Here is a 15613-nt window from a genome sequence, read left to right on the forward strand (position 1 = left end):
CTCCAGACACTTTTTAAAAGATGTTTTGTTTTAGCTAAGATTCTTGGGATTTGGAATGCGTTTGGGAATATTCCTCCTGAGTCATCCTGATCCTCCAGCCTCTGAGAGGTAACACTGTGTGGAGGACCAGAGCCTTCACCCCAGTCAGGCATGCAGTGAAAAGTGGTAAAAACAATCTTTTTTTCTATGGGTGCTGTTAATGCTCAGGTTGCAGCTCAATGCACAGGAAAAGTTGAAGCCCACAGATGAACAATGTGAATTGCAAAGGTTCATCATCCTCAAAAACAGTTATCAGGACTATATAAAAATGTTCATTAGGCAGGTCATATTTAGAAAATGCTGACATTTGCAAGCATCTGCCATGCTAGGAAGACAACTCAGTGGTATATAAGAGTGCTTTGGAATGGGGCACAGTGGTTGCCAGAATCCTAGCACTTGCACCTGCTCAAAACAGGCTCTCCACCGCTAGATCCTGTGTCATCTTATTCTGTACCATTACAGAGCTGGTTTAGAAAGAAATTGCTGCCCTTGTGGCTATATCATTGCAATAAGTCCTCCCAGGGTAGTCCCACAGTGCTCTTACAATCCCTTCAGTGACCAGATTGTGCAGCATATCCTGTACTTTGAATTCCCTTTTGTGAGCTACTGCAATCTTGTACTTGTAGAAACACAGGAGTTTTTTATATAAAGGTGCAATCCAACAATACAAAGGCTTTTCTTGTTTTGAGAAAATAATGATGTCATGCCAGGAAGATGCTAATTAATTTTATGAAATATCTGCAAATTTATAGAGCTTCCATTAAAAAAAAAAAAAAAAAAAGTCAAGCCCTTTTGCTTGGTAATGGGTCACTGCTGTTATAACCACCTCCTTCAGTGTCCTGTGCCAGATGTATCCCCTGTACACTGGTATTACAGTGGTTGGAGGGAAAAAATAAGGGGACATGTTAAACTAAATTACAGTAGCTAGGAGAGCAAGCATGTACATGCTTGCTATTACAAATTTAAAATCATTCCACTGTAACCACTGTAACTGTACAATTCTATAGTAAAACCCAGTGCACAATTGGATGGTCTTATTCCAATTCCTAGAGGACTCGCCAATCTGCTACTAAAATTAATGTGCTTATTGAACGTCTCAACAGAGAGATGAGGTTTGAAATATGGAAGCTGTATTACCTTCTTGTTAGAGTTGATCTCTAGCTCAAGTACTGAAATACACTGGCAAGGCAGCAAAGGTAAGCAGTACTTACCTTTGCTGCCTTGTACTTCAGGAAACAGTGGAGAACGCCAGTCATCAGGACTTTAATTCCAATAGTGCTTATAAACATTAAGCTTCTTAAGAACTTAAATCATTTTAGTTTTAATTCTTGAGTATTTTTACTGCTCTGTTTTGGAGCCATGTGAGGAGCTTGCCTTGAGTGAGGACTACAAGAAAGGGGCCTCTGGTTTTTGTTGTATTACTGATATTTTTTCTTCTGTTTCTTTCACCAGTGTTGTTAATAACAATGCTCGTTGTGGAAGGGATTGCTGTGGCACAGAAGACACAAGGTACAATACCAACTGGCACGTTGACTTTTTTTTACAGAAAAGTAACAGTTTTGTCATTTAAAATAAGCTAAGCAAGATAACAACAGTTCTGCTAAAATATTCTACTTGCACTGGCAGCAGTTCAGTTATTAACATTTACCCTGGACTGTTCCCCCTATTTTTCCCTTATTTTGATCCAAATTAACAAAACTACCAGATTAAAGAAAAGAAGCAAATGGCAACATAACAAAACCTTTTTGCACTCCAGATTGGTTTCTCCCTTCTAGGTGGAACAAACCCCCGCGGAATCCTTTGTTTTCTGTATCTGACAGCATGCTTCTCCACATGTTTCATATGTCTCTATTACAAAATTTTACGGGCTAATCTCCATTCAGGAGGTGGAGAAGGCAGCAAATGGTTTCAAAAGGGGAGAGAAGTAGATGACAAAATTTCCTTTAATATTTTCTGCACAAGAACACTGTACACGCTCAGAACCTAGAGGTTCTATTGCATCTTGGAAGAAGCCACTAGAGACTCCCAGAAAACTTTTATCACCATGAAACTTCTCTCAAGGAATAATTCTCCAGTCTGTAAGGTAAACTGCACGTGTACATTAAGAGTGTGAGACCAGGAATGATTTAATAGAAACCAATTTTCCTATGCCCTCCTTCCTTCCAAGCCTGCAGACCCCACAGAGGGATGTCTGTTGTTTGGCATGTCAGAGATGGCACTATTTCCATTCTCTTTCTCCATACATAGGGAAATGTGTGCCTGGAAGGCCCTTGCTGTACGGCATAGCTCCTGGCATCCTGATCCAGACTGGTCCCTCGTTTGTCATCTGAAATAAGCTCATGGCAGGGATAATTTTTTCTAAATGTTGGTACAGCGTCTAACACAATGGGACCTTGATCTTAATTGAGGCCCTGGACAGTACAGTATTCCTTCTACTAATTATTGTTATTTAGTTAATGAATATTACCATGTTTAGTAATAACTTGTAAAAAAAATCTAAAAATTCTAGTGCAAGAAGTCTCAACCGTTTTTACTCCATGGCCTATCTCCAGTCCCTGTACACCTCCATGAGCCACCTCCCTTCCCATCACTTACTGACTCTGTCCCATTTTGCTCATCCTTCCAGAGCACAGCTGTTCATTAAACCCTTACATTCCTTTCTCTGTATTCATACATTTCTTATTTTCCTCCTCCATGCAGGACCTCTGTAGGCCTGAAACTGCACCTTTTTTAGTATTACTGGGATTCTTAAGAGTTGGCAGTGCCCAAAGACACATTCTTTATTTAACTTTCTTCCCACATTTTGCTCTGATCCTTTTCCTTCTTTTATGTACTTAGCCCATTGCTTTTTCAAAATTGTCATCCATTTTTTAAGCTAGACTTAGGTTGCAAGGAACCTCAAAGATCAACCAATCCACCTAATATGTATGGATGCAGGCTTTGTTGTTCCTAAACCATCCCAGACAGGTGCCTATCCAGCCTCTTCCTTGAAAACCTCCAGCTGAAATAGATTCCACAACTTCCCAAGGCAACTTGTTCCATTGTCCTATTGATCTTATGTTTTAACAGTTTTTCTTTGAGATTGGATCAAATAACAATATGAAATTAGCATTACTCTGCCTATCATCTGAATAACATAATAATTATTTTGACTGGTTGTTAATTCCTATATTCCTGACACCATGGTAAGGCACCCACCTTACATCCAGTTCCGAATGTGATGTGGTATTCAGTGCAGCAGTCCCTATCTGACTGGGAAACTTGCACAGGCTCAATTAGATTGTAATCTTTAATTCAGGTTCCCTGGGGGAACCCACGGGGGCTCCGCAAAATTTCAACGTGTGTTTCATTTTGATGCTGTTTCAACTCATTTCGAGCTCAAAACAGGAAAATCGAAACGAAAGGCTTCGAAACAGCCTCAAAACTAATGAGGGCACTCAAAACGTTTCGAGGTTCTAAGCTGGGCTTGCTTGCAGCTAAACAGAAACTAAGGAGGGGGAAGGGGGGGAAAAGGACTGCTCTGATATCGACTGTGTAGCTGGCTAGTGACTATGATCCTTCGCTGAGGTTCCTTCCCATCCCAGTGCTCTGGGGGAGGGACGGAAAAACAGCTGCACCTTAACACACACAGTCACGTCACAAGTTTTGCTTGTCAGAAGCTTGACGTGCTGTTTCCCAGAAACCCCTGCACATACCTCCTTGAAACCTGGCAGGCTTGATGGTCTCAAAAGAGGCTACCCTCCCTGCAAGTTTCATCAGAATCAGGCAAGGAATGACAAAGCTATAGGCAGTTTTGTGCTTCCCCATTATAGTCTATGGACGAAACATTGAAACAGCAAAACAGTTTCGACGAAACAAAATTGAACAGTGCTTTCGAAACTAAACGAAACTCGAAATGAAATGCTGTCCTGTTGAAACAGTGGAACAGAAGTCGAAATGAAATGGTGCTATTTCTCACAGCCCTACTACCCACCCTAAACTGTCACTCTGAAGACCTGATACTCCAAAACAGTGGTCTTTTCAGGATGCATCACACCAAGAACAGTGTCTGAAAAGAAAGCAATGGCTGCTTGTTTGCAAAGTCACTTTTTTGTACTGGGGTCAGAATCTTGGTGTTTTGTTTTATTTTAAGGTGGACAAAATATTGGAGGAAACCACATTCCACCCACCCAATGTGATAACTGGGTTAGGACAAGTAATGGAGGACATTTTGCTTCCCCAAATTATCCTGACATATATCCGCCAAACCAGGAGTGTATCTACATTTTAGAAGGTATTGCACTCTTTCTCTTTCATTGTGTTGATTTCTTGGTGTTGAATGTGATTAAAGTTGAACTGTTAAAAATATATATGTTGTTTTGTTACAGTGAGTAAAGTCCCTTGTGGCTGTACTAGTCGTACTTCAATTCACTTCAGCTGGCATTAGGTTGGGCAAGGAAAGCACTCAAACTTCTGGATGCAGCACCCACAATTTTATGTCTAAACAATTTGTATGCGATAAAACACTCCTAGAACAAGGAACATTAAACCACTGAACAGTAGTTGCATAAAGCCAGTTCATAAAAATGAGTGCCAAGGCCAAACCTGTATATTGACACATACCTACACTAGGCCTTAGGGCCTGATCCAGTCCATGGGAGTCTGACTCCTGTGGACTTTGGATCAAACTTCTTCTTAGAATATTTGAATGCTAAATGTATACACACATGATAGGTGTGTACTGAATCTTTGAAAGAGTTTAAATAGTACCTACAATTATAAGAAGGCTTTTGAGAGGCATATTCAACTGCATGCATATGAAGAAATTTGGATTCCATTTTTTTAAAAAAAATTAGACTTTATCTAGAAAACATGAAATGGCTCGGGGTCAGTCCCAGTCTCCTTCCCCCTGCCTCTTTTGTCTTCTCCCTCCTTGACTCTCTTCTCCTCTGCTTTTGGACTTCTCCTCCCTGACTTGTCTGTGGTATCCCCAACTAGTTTAAGGTATTGATTTGATTTTTACAGTTAATAAGCAGTACTTATAATGTTATTGAAAATCCAGAGATTCCTAGATAAAGGAATTCCCTGCTCACAGTCATACCAAATGCCAAACTTGGGGTCAGGAAAGAATTTTTCCCCAAGTTTAGATTGGCAGGAGCCATGGGAGAGATGGGGAGCGGGGGTTGTTTTCCTCTGTAGCAACTTCTGAGCATCTTCTAACAAACTACTTCCCCATCCTTTCAGTAGCAGTTCATTGTCAGTGCCCTTGTCTCTGCTGCTTTTCTACCTGGCATATTATAGGTTGTTCTTAGTGTTTTGGGTATTGTGTCTTGTAGCTGATTGTGTGGGTCTGAAATGGTGAATATGGGGATTTCTTGGGTTGATGATTGCCTGCTGACAGAGGGAACAGGACTTGGAGGTCCAGGACCCCACTTCTAGGCTTATGCTCCTAGAATAAAAATGGTTTTTGCATGCAGTTCTATGCTCTGTCTGGGATTGACAAGCTCTACCCTTCTGGAGAGCTCAAGCCACTGGTGCTTACCTTTGCTGCACCAGGGTTAAGCACAGATGCAAGAAATCAAAAGGGAGGGCTGTGGAGGAAACGGGCATTTCAGTGCAGATCCATGCCACCCCATACTGGGTTGGACCTTCCCAGGCTTGATGCAACCTTTTCATGGCCCAGATCTGGCTGTAGGCTGCTACCCCCTGCTCTGTGATGGACAGTAATTTTAACTATAATTTTCATGTTTTGGTCTTTTGAATTGTGATATTTAATGAAAAGTAGAAAATAATAAAACCATAATTTAAAAACCTGATTAAACAATGACTTCCATACGGTTGTGTCACTCTGATTTATAGAGCATGTCTAAGTTACTGCAGCAGGCTTAAAATATATTATTTTAAGAAGTGCCAAGTGCCTCTGGTTTTTACCTTGCTACTTTGGGGGGTTGTCTCTTCATTATTTCACTTCCCAGTATCTGCTTTATAGATCTTCAATTAATGTTGTGCTGACATTTTTGTGTTGTAGCTGCTCCACGCCAAAGAATTGAGTTGACCTTTGATGAACCTTATTATATAGAACCCTCGTTTGAATGTCGATTTGATCACCTGGAGGTTCGAGATGGACCTTTTGGTTTCTCCCCCCTCATCGATCGATATTGTGGTCTGAAAAGTCCTGCACTAATTAGATCAACAGGGAGGTTTATGTGGATCAAGTTTACTTCAGATGAGGAACTAGAAGGAAAGGGATTTCAAGCAAAATACTCCTTTATTCCAGGTGAAAACCTAAGTATCATCTTACTTGGTCTAACTGAAATTGACAGAAATAATGACAAATTAATAGTGCAACCTACAGCATCTTAAGTTTAATATGATCGCTTTGCAATCAATTAGGACACAGCCCTGCAAGAAGCTGAACAACTTGTGAGACAGAAGGCAAGGCAAAGATGCACCTTATAGACTAACTGAGAAACAGAGATGCATAAGCTTCTTTGAGCAAGAGCTCACCTCTTCAGATGCATCTCTGATCATCCTCTCTGATTCAAGCCTTCTGCCTTGCTTCAGACTAAATACCTTCAACTTCTGTTAGGGCACAAAGCCATCTTCTCCCATTGCTATTGTAGATCTGGCTAATGAATTCAGTCTAGAGCTATATTTTACTGTTAGTGAGGATGTATGAACAAGATCTGCCAATTTGGAGGTAAAAAATAATTCAGCCCTGTTTTAACAGTATAGTTTCCTTTTTTGTTACCATTCAGGCAACTAAATAGTAGGGCTGTGCAGAGCTTTGGTAGCCAATTCGAGTCAGAGGAGATTTGGCCCGATTCAGCAGCCAAATCTTCAAATCCAAATCGAATCAGGAGACCAGTCAAAAGCTCTGAATCAAACTGGAAGCATCTGAATTGATTTGGAAAAGATTCGGCCCAAACCAAATCAGGACAGTGATTCGAATCACCGAATCAAATCACTGTACCTCTGAATCAGCCGAATCCAAAGCGAGTACTTTTCACTTCGCGCAGGCCTACTAAATAGTTGATGAAATACAGGTCCTTAAGTTTTTGGTGAAGAGGGTCAATGGATCTGTCTTATATCAACGGTTTTAGGGACTTCTCCCATGATTGTTATAGAAACAGTGCAGCTCCAATAGTGCTGATAAGTTAATGTAATTAGCCACAGTTTTTTTTTCAAAAGCCTGTCATCCAGATCTGCGTGATATGATTGCAAAAACCTAAGTAAGTCTAATCAGGTCCTCCAACCTAGAGGTAGCCAGAATCTAGTTCTAAATGTATCAGGTAGGAAATAGTCTCAGACCTTCAAGCCTGGAGCAAATGGCTTAATGGCCTCAGCATCAGCTTTTTTTAAAGTCATTAGGCTCCCCTGAATTACATTTTTAAAAGTGTTGACTCGGCCTTTGTCCTGCTGAGACTGACTGAGTCTTGTGCAGTTTACAAGACAGGAATGAAGGAAGAGAAAGCTTTTTGGCTGCAAGCTTTAAAGGAAAAAGAAAAAGCAACCCACCTGCATATATTCCTCAAGCTCTCTCTGTAAGGGAGAGGATTTGACCCTGTGTCCTTGTGCAGCATGTTCAGTACCAGATGGCTACATTTCATAGATACTATACATATGTATCAGCACTTTAGGATCATGGGGCAAAAGGCAATAGTCAACTATAATTATTACTACTACTACTATTACTACAACTATAATTACTACTGCAAATGTATACATGGGTGTAACTGCTTTATGCCCCTCTGTTCTAGATATACTCTTTATCTCCAGAAGTGTATGGAAATACTACACATTTATTATATATCACCACATAGTGCTAACAGAGCCATGTTTGCACCTTGCTGGGGAGTTAGTCCCACAAGCTGTTCTGATTAGCACAGATCACTGACCTTCTGAGAATAATATGAAATGTGCTAAAATGTTACCCAAGGGTACTTTATATAGAAGTATTTTGATAAGCCTGTCTCCAAAGTAGTTTTATTAATGCTTAGTTCTTGCAAGACTGGAGTTTGTATGGGAGATGATTTAATATCTATATTTTTTTTCAAGGTGGACTTGAGCAGCTGTGAAAGAGCAGCTATAGATATGAATGAAAGCAAAATATTTGCCTAAGGTGTGTTTAAAATACTTTTCCAGGACTAGTGAAAATGAGAAAAATATCAGAAACTCTTAAAACCCTAAACTATTAAACCTCAAGGAAAAGGAGAGCCAGAAAGAGGCTGAAATCTATCTTCCAGAAATTGCCATACAGCAACCATAGAGTTGACAAAACAAAGCTAAAATAAGGAGAATGAAGGATGGAATGTTCTGAACCGTACTGAGTATTTAAGTCAGCTTGTATTTTTTGGTGTCACAGCAAATCCCTTCTGTAGAAAAATATTAAAAGAGCCCACAGAAAAAGCCAAACTCTGGTGTTTGTGGCCAGTAAGATCAGGCTTTGGTACAAAATGGGCATGTAGCCATAGATTGTGCAAATTGGAATGTCTGTCTGAGCAGCATTTATTTTTGTATTTAGTGAAGCTGCTAGCATAGCAGCATAGTGACATGCAAAAATATGGCATTTTGCCTGTACAAGACATGGATATGTACCTTACAAAGTTCACCTGTTAAGCTCTGATCTGCCTGTGAATTTATAAGTGTTGGGCCCATGCCCATTTTGGGCCAAACTGTGGTTCCACTGAAGTCCACAACCATGGAGTTGTTTGCATCACTTGCTCATTAGCAGGACCACATTCAGACATGCATACGCAGGACAAGATTAGACAGACAATTAGGGCTGCATTCTGTCCTTACAGGCATATATCTGTGGCTGACATTAGTGGGAGGTGCATGTGTATCAAAGGCAACATCTGATCCTTGGTGCTTTCTTGGCTTTTGTGATCTATTCCTGAGTACTTAAGCTATTTCAAATTCCTGCTGCATTGTTAAATCAGAACAGTCAGGAATGTTTTCCTGCAGTGGGTCAGAATGACCCAGGTTGGGACCAGAACAGGCCTGTGTTAGGACCTGGTCTCTGCTTTTCCCTGCCACATAGCCACAGTGTGGCATGACACAGGTGAAGCTCCCCATCTCCAAAGCCCTCCAGCTCTGCAGGCTAGATATGATGGCTCCATAAGGCATTGGTTGCCACACCCTGGGATCCCATTGCACTTGTAAGCTTCTTCCTAATTAAATTGTATATAGTTAGCCATGCAGCCTTTGATCTTGAAATCTAACATACATAGACAACACCTTTGCAAAGCCCTGCAAGTTTTAGTGCAAAACAGCACAGGTGCACAAATTCACTAGTGATTTTAGATCAGATTGCAAAATAACATGGGGATAAAAAACTGAAAACATTGTGTCTAGATTATAACTTTGAAATGACTCAAACTGTACAAGCACCAGGGATTTATTTTTTTTTTTCTTTTGCCCCCCCATTACAGATCCAGACTTCACTTACCTAGGAGGTATTTTAAATCCCATTCCAGGTGTAGTATTACAGTTCCAAATTCTTTGTACATGAAATTCTGAATCGGTCTTGCATTGCATTTGACAGCAAGTTGTATATTCACTCTAGACTGCCAATTCGAGCTCTCAGGAGCTGATGGAATAGTACGTTCCAGTCAAGTAGAACAAGAAGAAAAAACAAAACCTGGCCAAGCAGTTGACTGCATATGGACAATTAAGGCCACTCCAAATGCTAAGGTAGGTCCATTTATATCATTCAGCATACAATGGGCTTCCAGCTCATTAGTAACAGGAAATGGTCATTAGCAATGATTTACATAATGCCTCTTTTCATTGAAATGAATTAGCTATTGGTAGCTGAGGAAATCGAGATAGATGCTAAAATTAAATTTAACTGCAGATCCAGAGCAACGCAGCTACTTTTCTGTGACCTGAAAATTGGTATGTTTAGTTGCTTGAAAACTTTATGGGCCAAATACTTAAAGGGCATTCAGCTTGGTCTCAGATTTCATAGGCAAAACACAGAGAACATTACCAGCTTTAGAATGTCTATTTATCAGCAAAATCTGATTGTTAGCTGGCTAAATACTGACATCTACCCCTTTATAAAACAACACTGAGTTCAGTTCTACTTGCCTTGAAAATAACTGGAGTTTTCCTATTGGTTTCAGAGAAAGGAGCATCAGTCCCTGTTAATCAGCCATCAATACAATAGCATTTATTCTCCTGTCTGAACTGGGTCCTATTCATAGCATACAGCTTGTATACTCATTTGTTAGATTACTGCTTATGCTGATGTAAGTGACGTATATGTCTACTGCATACTCTAGTGGTGTTGTGTCAGCCATCTGAGTATGTGTCTGTGGATCCCACTCTCTGCCTGCCCACTAGCTATGTGAAACCAGATTATTTTGAATAGTGGCATCCACTGGGGCCACCTGCTGTCCCATGCTCCCAGATGAGGTGCCAAGTGACTGTTCCCTCTCACCACTCAAGACAGCAAAATGGATTCCTGGAAGATCTGCTCACTGCAGAGACTCTTATAAAAATGGACTGGTTCCCAGTAAGAACAGACACAGCTGCATTTTTAGTGAAGTGTTTTGTGCTGGTTCTCTTTTACTAGAACTTGCAAATCAAGGGACACTTGGTTCAAGCTACATCTGCTGAACAAGCCACTTTGAATACAGATGTGATTGTCAGTACCAGACAATGCCAGGGAAATTAATTCATGAGGGAGTGCTGCCGGGTATACATCAAACCTTGAAATCAGGTGATGAAAGAAGGCAAAGAGAATGGTGACTAAGCCAGAACCAGCTACTTAAAACTGACCACCTCATCAATAAAGTCACTGGCATGGGCAGCACTGACATCAGTAACCTTGGCACCAACTATGGCATGTGCATTAGTCATGCCAGCAAAGTACCCACACACAGAGGGAATGAAGAGTCACAAGCAAGATGGAAACCAAACTTGGAACAAATGGCTACAAAGCTGAAAAGCCCCATAAAGACTTGAAATATAATTCTTCCAAGGACAGAGATTCTAATTTCTTAATCACACCTGTGGCAACTTGGGTGCTGAGTCTCTCAGTCTCCATCTCAGTACCAGTTAATATTGCTGAGCCCAGCAGTTGCTAAGATATATCAAAAAGAAAGCTACCTCATCTTCAGAGAAGTTCCCAGAGCCAAAGAAACAATCAAGGCTGGAAATAGCATTGGGGTCATATCACCACACAGCATTTCCACTGAAAGAGGAAATCACTGATGTATCATCCATGTCTGTCTGTCTTCTCTACTCTCAAAGAAGAACCCCAAGAAGGGTTATGTGAAGCCCTGTTTAGAGTCCTACCCAACAGAGGGGACAAAAGTAGAAACAGCCTAGCCAACCTTAACTATATTAGTTTGATATACTGCCTTGGCCACGCTGGCTTTACTGGGGCCATCAAACCTCCACTTACCAGATTTCAAATAAGTATTTTAATACACTTTATAACATGGCTGGAAGAAACATCTATACTCAAGTCACTCTTGACATGAGCTTATCTTTCTAAATTATTGAGAGTTTTTACATATGTGGAACTTCATTTGAAAATGAAAGTTATGAAAATAAAACTAGTTAGGCCTGCTATGGTACAGGTTCATGTATGGTGTCTTTTTGTGAATTTTTTTTTAAGCCTGAGATTTTAAATTTTGTGTGTTTGATTTTTGCAACAAAATAGCCATAGGATTTTTTTAAACAAAATATCTTTAGCATCATTGAAATTTTAACAGCAGCCTTCAAAGTTTCTGAATCTTGCTGGAATATGCTAAAACAGTATACTCAAAGGAGGAAGTCCTTAATACTATCTTCTCTTCTACCTCCCTGGGCAGCCAAAGTCTTGCATATTCAATTTGCCTGACACAGAGGCTCTGCAGCTTTCTCAAACCATTTTTGTAAAACAATGCCCTTGATTTGGACACAGAGCACAGATCAACTGCTCAGTTAAGAGTACTGATGTTTTACTTTCCACTGTCATTCCACAGCAGGAATAAAATGTCAATTAAATAACAGTTGCCAGAGAATTGCACATTTGAGGCCAAATGCTAGCACCTGCAGCTCCCACTGATTTCAATGGGAAGTCAAAAGAAGTTACAGGTTCTTAGCCCTCTCAGAAATTGTGCTCTGGATTAGGACAATGAAGTGGAACATGGGACCTGAAAACAAACGTACATTCACCAAGATATTTCTCTAGAATTTGCAATACTGAGCAGTAAGCAGAGTTCAGCAAATTACAATAAAAAGCTTCTGATAGAAGTAATGCTTAAAGACAAGGCAGGAAAAAGAATATGGGACAGACTATATCTTTCCATAGCACTTAAAGGATGAGAAGAGGTATGGTACCAACAACCTGTGCAAAACATTAGCTCATACAATATTGTAAGAGGATGCAGCTGCTCAGGGGACAGTGTACCAGAATGGTAATCTTAACCTGTAATTTATACCAGGCATCCCCTCTTCCCTGCCTTCAATGGGCCAGTTTGTGTAGAAGGCTTCCTCCTTTCTGAATGTCTCAGAGTGAAGACTGCGTCCTGGCCAGATGTACTTTGACTCTGATGACAGCCCTAGGGTTTGGTAGATATATAGAATTGCTTGATTGTTTGCATTGTTTCTTTTCTGTTATCATTGTGTATTAATAAATTTGCCTATTGTTGAAAAGATCATGGTCAGTCTGAGGGTGGGTCCCCCACGCAGACCAAGGTGTTTGGATCCTAAATCCAAGAGCCAGCAAGGGGGATGCAGATGGTATGGTACATCATCATCACACATTTTTCTCCAGATAAAAAGGAACCAGAAGCTTTACTAATATGCTAGGAGCATATTAGTATATACGCATCATATTATTCAATTTAAGATCAAAGCAAAAACAAACTATTGAGATGTGAATTCATTTGCTATTTCATATATTGTGTATAAAATGCATTAAACTAGGCTAAAATTAAATCAATGTTGCTTCTTTAGTCCTGTTGTCATTAGAACTAAATATATATCTCTCTTAGATTGATAAAACATCTTGACAATGCATGCAATGCTTCAATGAAAATTATTTCCACACCTGAGTTGATTTTCACCTGAGATAATGTCTTTAGCTAGAATTAAGAGAGCCTGTAGGGCTGTGAAATAGGAGCCTACATTAAGAAGAGCAGCTAACAGAAAGGATAGCTTGATTAGCGTAATATCAAGACCATTAAAAGAGGAAAGAGGGTCATTAACACCAATGGAATGAAGAGTTTAGAAAGAATCAGGTAAAATATAATGAGCCATGAAGTCAATTGACTCCTTCGTTCCTGCATAAACAGAAATCCTGGTGCCACTGTCAGGCAGTTTTAAACTTTGAGTGGACCAGAAATCAAAGGTGGGGTGCAACTGCACCTCTTTGGGGTTGCAGGAACAGCCAATCATGTACGGCATTTTTATAAGCCTTGTTTGCTCCTTTTTCTGAGTGGATATTTCGAAGGGAAGCTGAAAAGTCCTTGACACTCATTTGAACCAAATATGAGGAAAGAAAGGAGGAGATCTCTGTCTCTCTCTCATCAATGGGGGTTTTACTATACCCAAGAAGAACCTCTAGCATTTCTTTTTACTCTGTCAAATACTGAAATAAATAATGATCAACTGCTGTCAATACCAATGCATTCAAGGCCCACCTGGATGTGATCTGCTTGTCACAAACTGAAGAGACCTAAGCCTCCACAAGGAACTGATTTCTCTTCCATGTCATAATGAGAAATTAGTAGGTAATCCTCCAAGTTGAAAGTTTTCAAAAGCATCTGAGTGTCTTAGGAACACCAGTTACATGGGTACCTTTGAAATCCCATCACTAAAATTAGTCACTGACATCACGTGGAAATGAAAAAGACATGGAAATTTGATCTTTTGTACTAAGTCATGTCAAATGCATTTAATAGAAACACAAGAATTGCTGTAATCTAATAATCTGTCTCTTACAGTAGCCAGTACCAGACACCAGAGAAAAAGATGGAGATTCCAGAATAGCCTATCCACATATGAAAATTCTTCCTAACCCACCTCTCATCAGTGGGTTGGCTCATGCCCAGAAATCTCCTTAATTGTTTCCTTTAATCCTTGGAAGTCCAACAAACATAGATTTTCTCCCAAGATTTCTGCCTCGGAACAATAACTTAAACTTTTGGTTTTTCTTCAGATTTTACCTTTGTCATCCTAATTTTCTTGCTACATGTGGGACCTCTTTCTCCTGTCTTTGCTTTGGTTAGGTTTTCAGTTTCTGAAGGATACCCACTTGTACATCTCTTTAAATCTCGCCACTTATCACATACTTACTTCTTGCCTTTCTGCTTTTGTTCCTTGTTCAGGTTGTTCGCATCCTCTGTAACTCTGTGGTTCATTAAGTAGCCTCCATGCTGAGTCTAAAGGTGTTAATTCCCTTGTTTTTTACTTTAAGACCTTTCTCAATAGATTCCTTTGATCATTTTTAAATATTCGTCTTCCTAAGGTTTAGAAATTTGTACAAGAAAGCTCTTCCCCCAACTTCTAAAAATAGGTTTTTGATTGCACATATCCATAGTGATCCTCATTCTTGGTTTTTACTGATTTTTATTATTTTTTTTTCCCCACTGATACATTCCCCAATTTACTTATTTATTTATTTTTATGTCATTCGGTTTTTACTAATTTACACCCGTTTTTCCATTCAAATCCCTGTTAACTGGCATAAGTGGGGAATGGCCCATTCCCGACTCATGCCGGTTAACAGAGATTTGAACGGAAAAAACGGTGGTGCCGGTAAGCTAAAAGTGCCACTGTGCTGGTTAGCTGAGGCACAGGTCTGGACGTGGGGTGGTGGTGGTGGCGGCTGCATGCGGAGTGGGGGGCTTGGGGGGTGGCAGTGGCCATGCAGGGGTCAGAAGAGGGTGGCTGAAGCTGCTGCCTTGGGGGTGCGGGGCTCCTGGCTCTAACCCCAGGTGGAGCGGGTCAGGATGGGCCATGGGAATCACTCCTGGGGCAGGCGGGTCTGAGCTGCACTCTGGTGGCTCTGGCTTCAGCCCTGTCCTGGGCCATGGGAGCTGCACCCCCCACCAGGGGGGCAGTTGGGAGACCACGGCCCCACTCCCTGCAGGCTGGGGCCAGTGGTGGCACTGGGCTCTTCCTGGCGCTCCTGCTCTTGTCCCGTGTGCAGATCCAGGGGCACACACCCCGTGGGAAGAACCTGGCACAATATATGAGCTGCCCCTAGCCTGCAGCCCTCCCAGGGGGCACATGCCCCCACATCTGCGTGTGGGACAAGAGCAGGCTGCCACCTGTCCCAAGCACTGGAAAAAGCCCAGTGCTACCACCGGCTCCAGCCTGCAGTGGCAGCAAGCTGCAGCGAGAGCAGGCTGCCGAGTGCCTGGAAGAGGCAAGTGTCACCGCTGGCCCCAGCCTACAGCGGCAGCCTGCACTCATCCCATACTCAGATCTGGGAGCATGCGCCCTCTAGGAAGAGCCCAGCACAGCCCTCGGGGGGGGGGGGGGTGCATAGCAGCAAGAGCTGCACCCCCAGCTCTGTGCTCTGCACCCACTGACCGCTCCCCCTGCTTTGCTCCCTGCTGCAGCCCTGGGAGCAGCCGACAGGCTGTTG

General features: G+C 41.4%; 1 protein-coding gene across 8 annotated transcripts in view; it reads left to right on the plus strand.

The window, feature by feature from the left end:
- The window catches only part of NETO2 (neuropilin and tolloid like 2), a 50751-nt gene that overhangs the window by 11912 nt on the left and 23226 nt on the right, over positions 1-15613 (plus strand). For 5 of the 8 annotated variants that reach the window (XM_059713810.1, XM_059713807.1, XM_059713809.1 and 2 more), the window contains 5 exons: positions 1492-1548; positions 4172-4312; positions 6047-6295; positions 9453-9497; positions 9587-9714. In XM_059713810.1, the coding sequence (XP_059569793.1) occupies positions 1492-1548; positions 4172-4312; positions 6047-6295; positions 9453-9497; positions 9587-9714 (620 nt within the window). The remainder of the gene's footprint in view (positions 1-1491; positions 1549-4171; positions 4313-6046; positions 6296-9452; positions 9498-9586; positions 9715-15613) is intronic. The other 3 variants (XM_059713808.1, XM_059713811.1, XM_059713813.1) reach the window with 3 other exon arrangements.

This window comes from Alligator mississippiensis, chromosome 10 (assembly GCF_030867095.1).
Source record: "Alligator mississippiensis isolate rAllMis1 chromosome 10, rAllMis1, whole genome shotgun sequence".
NCBI classification, from domain to species: domain Eukaryota; kingdom Metazoa; phylum Chordata; order Crocodylia; family Alligatoridae; genus Alligator; species Alligator mississippiensis.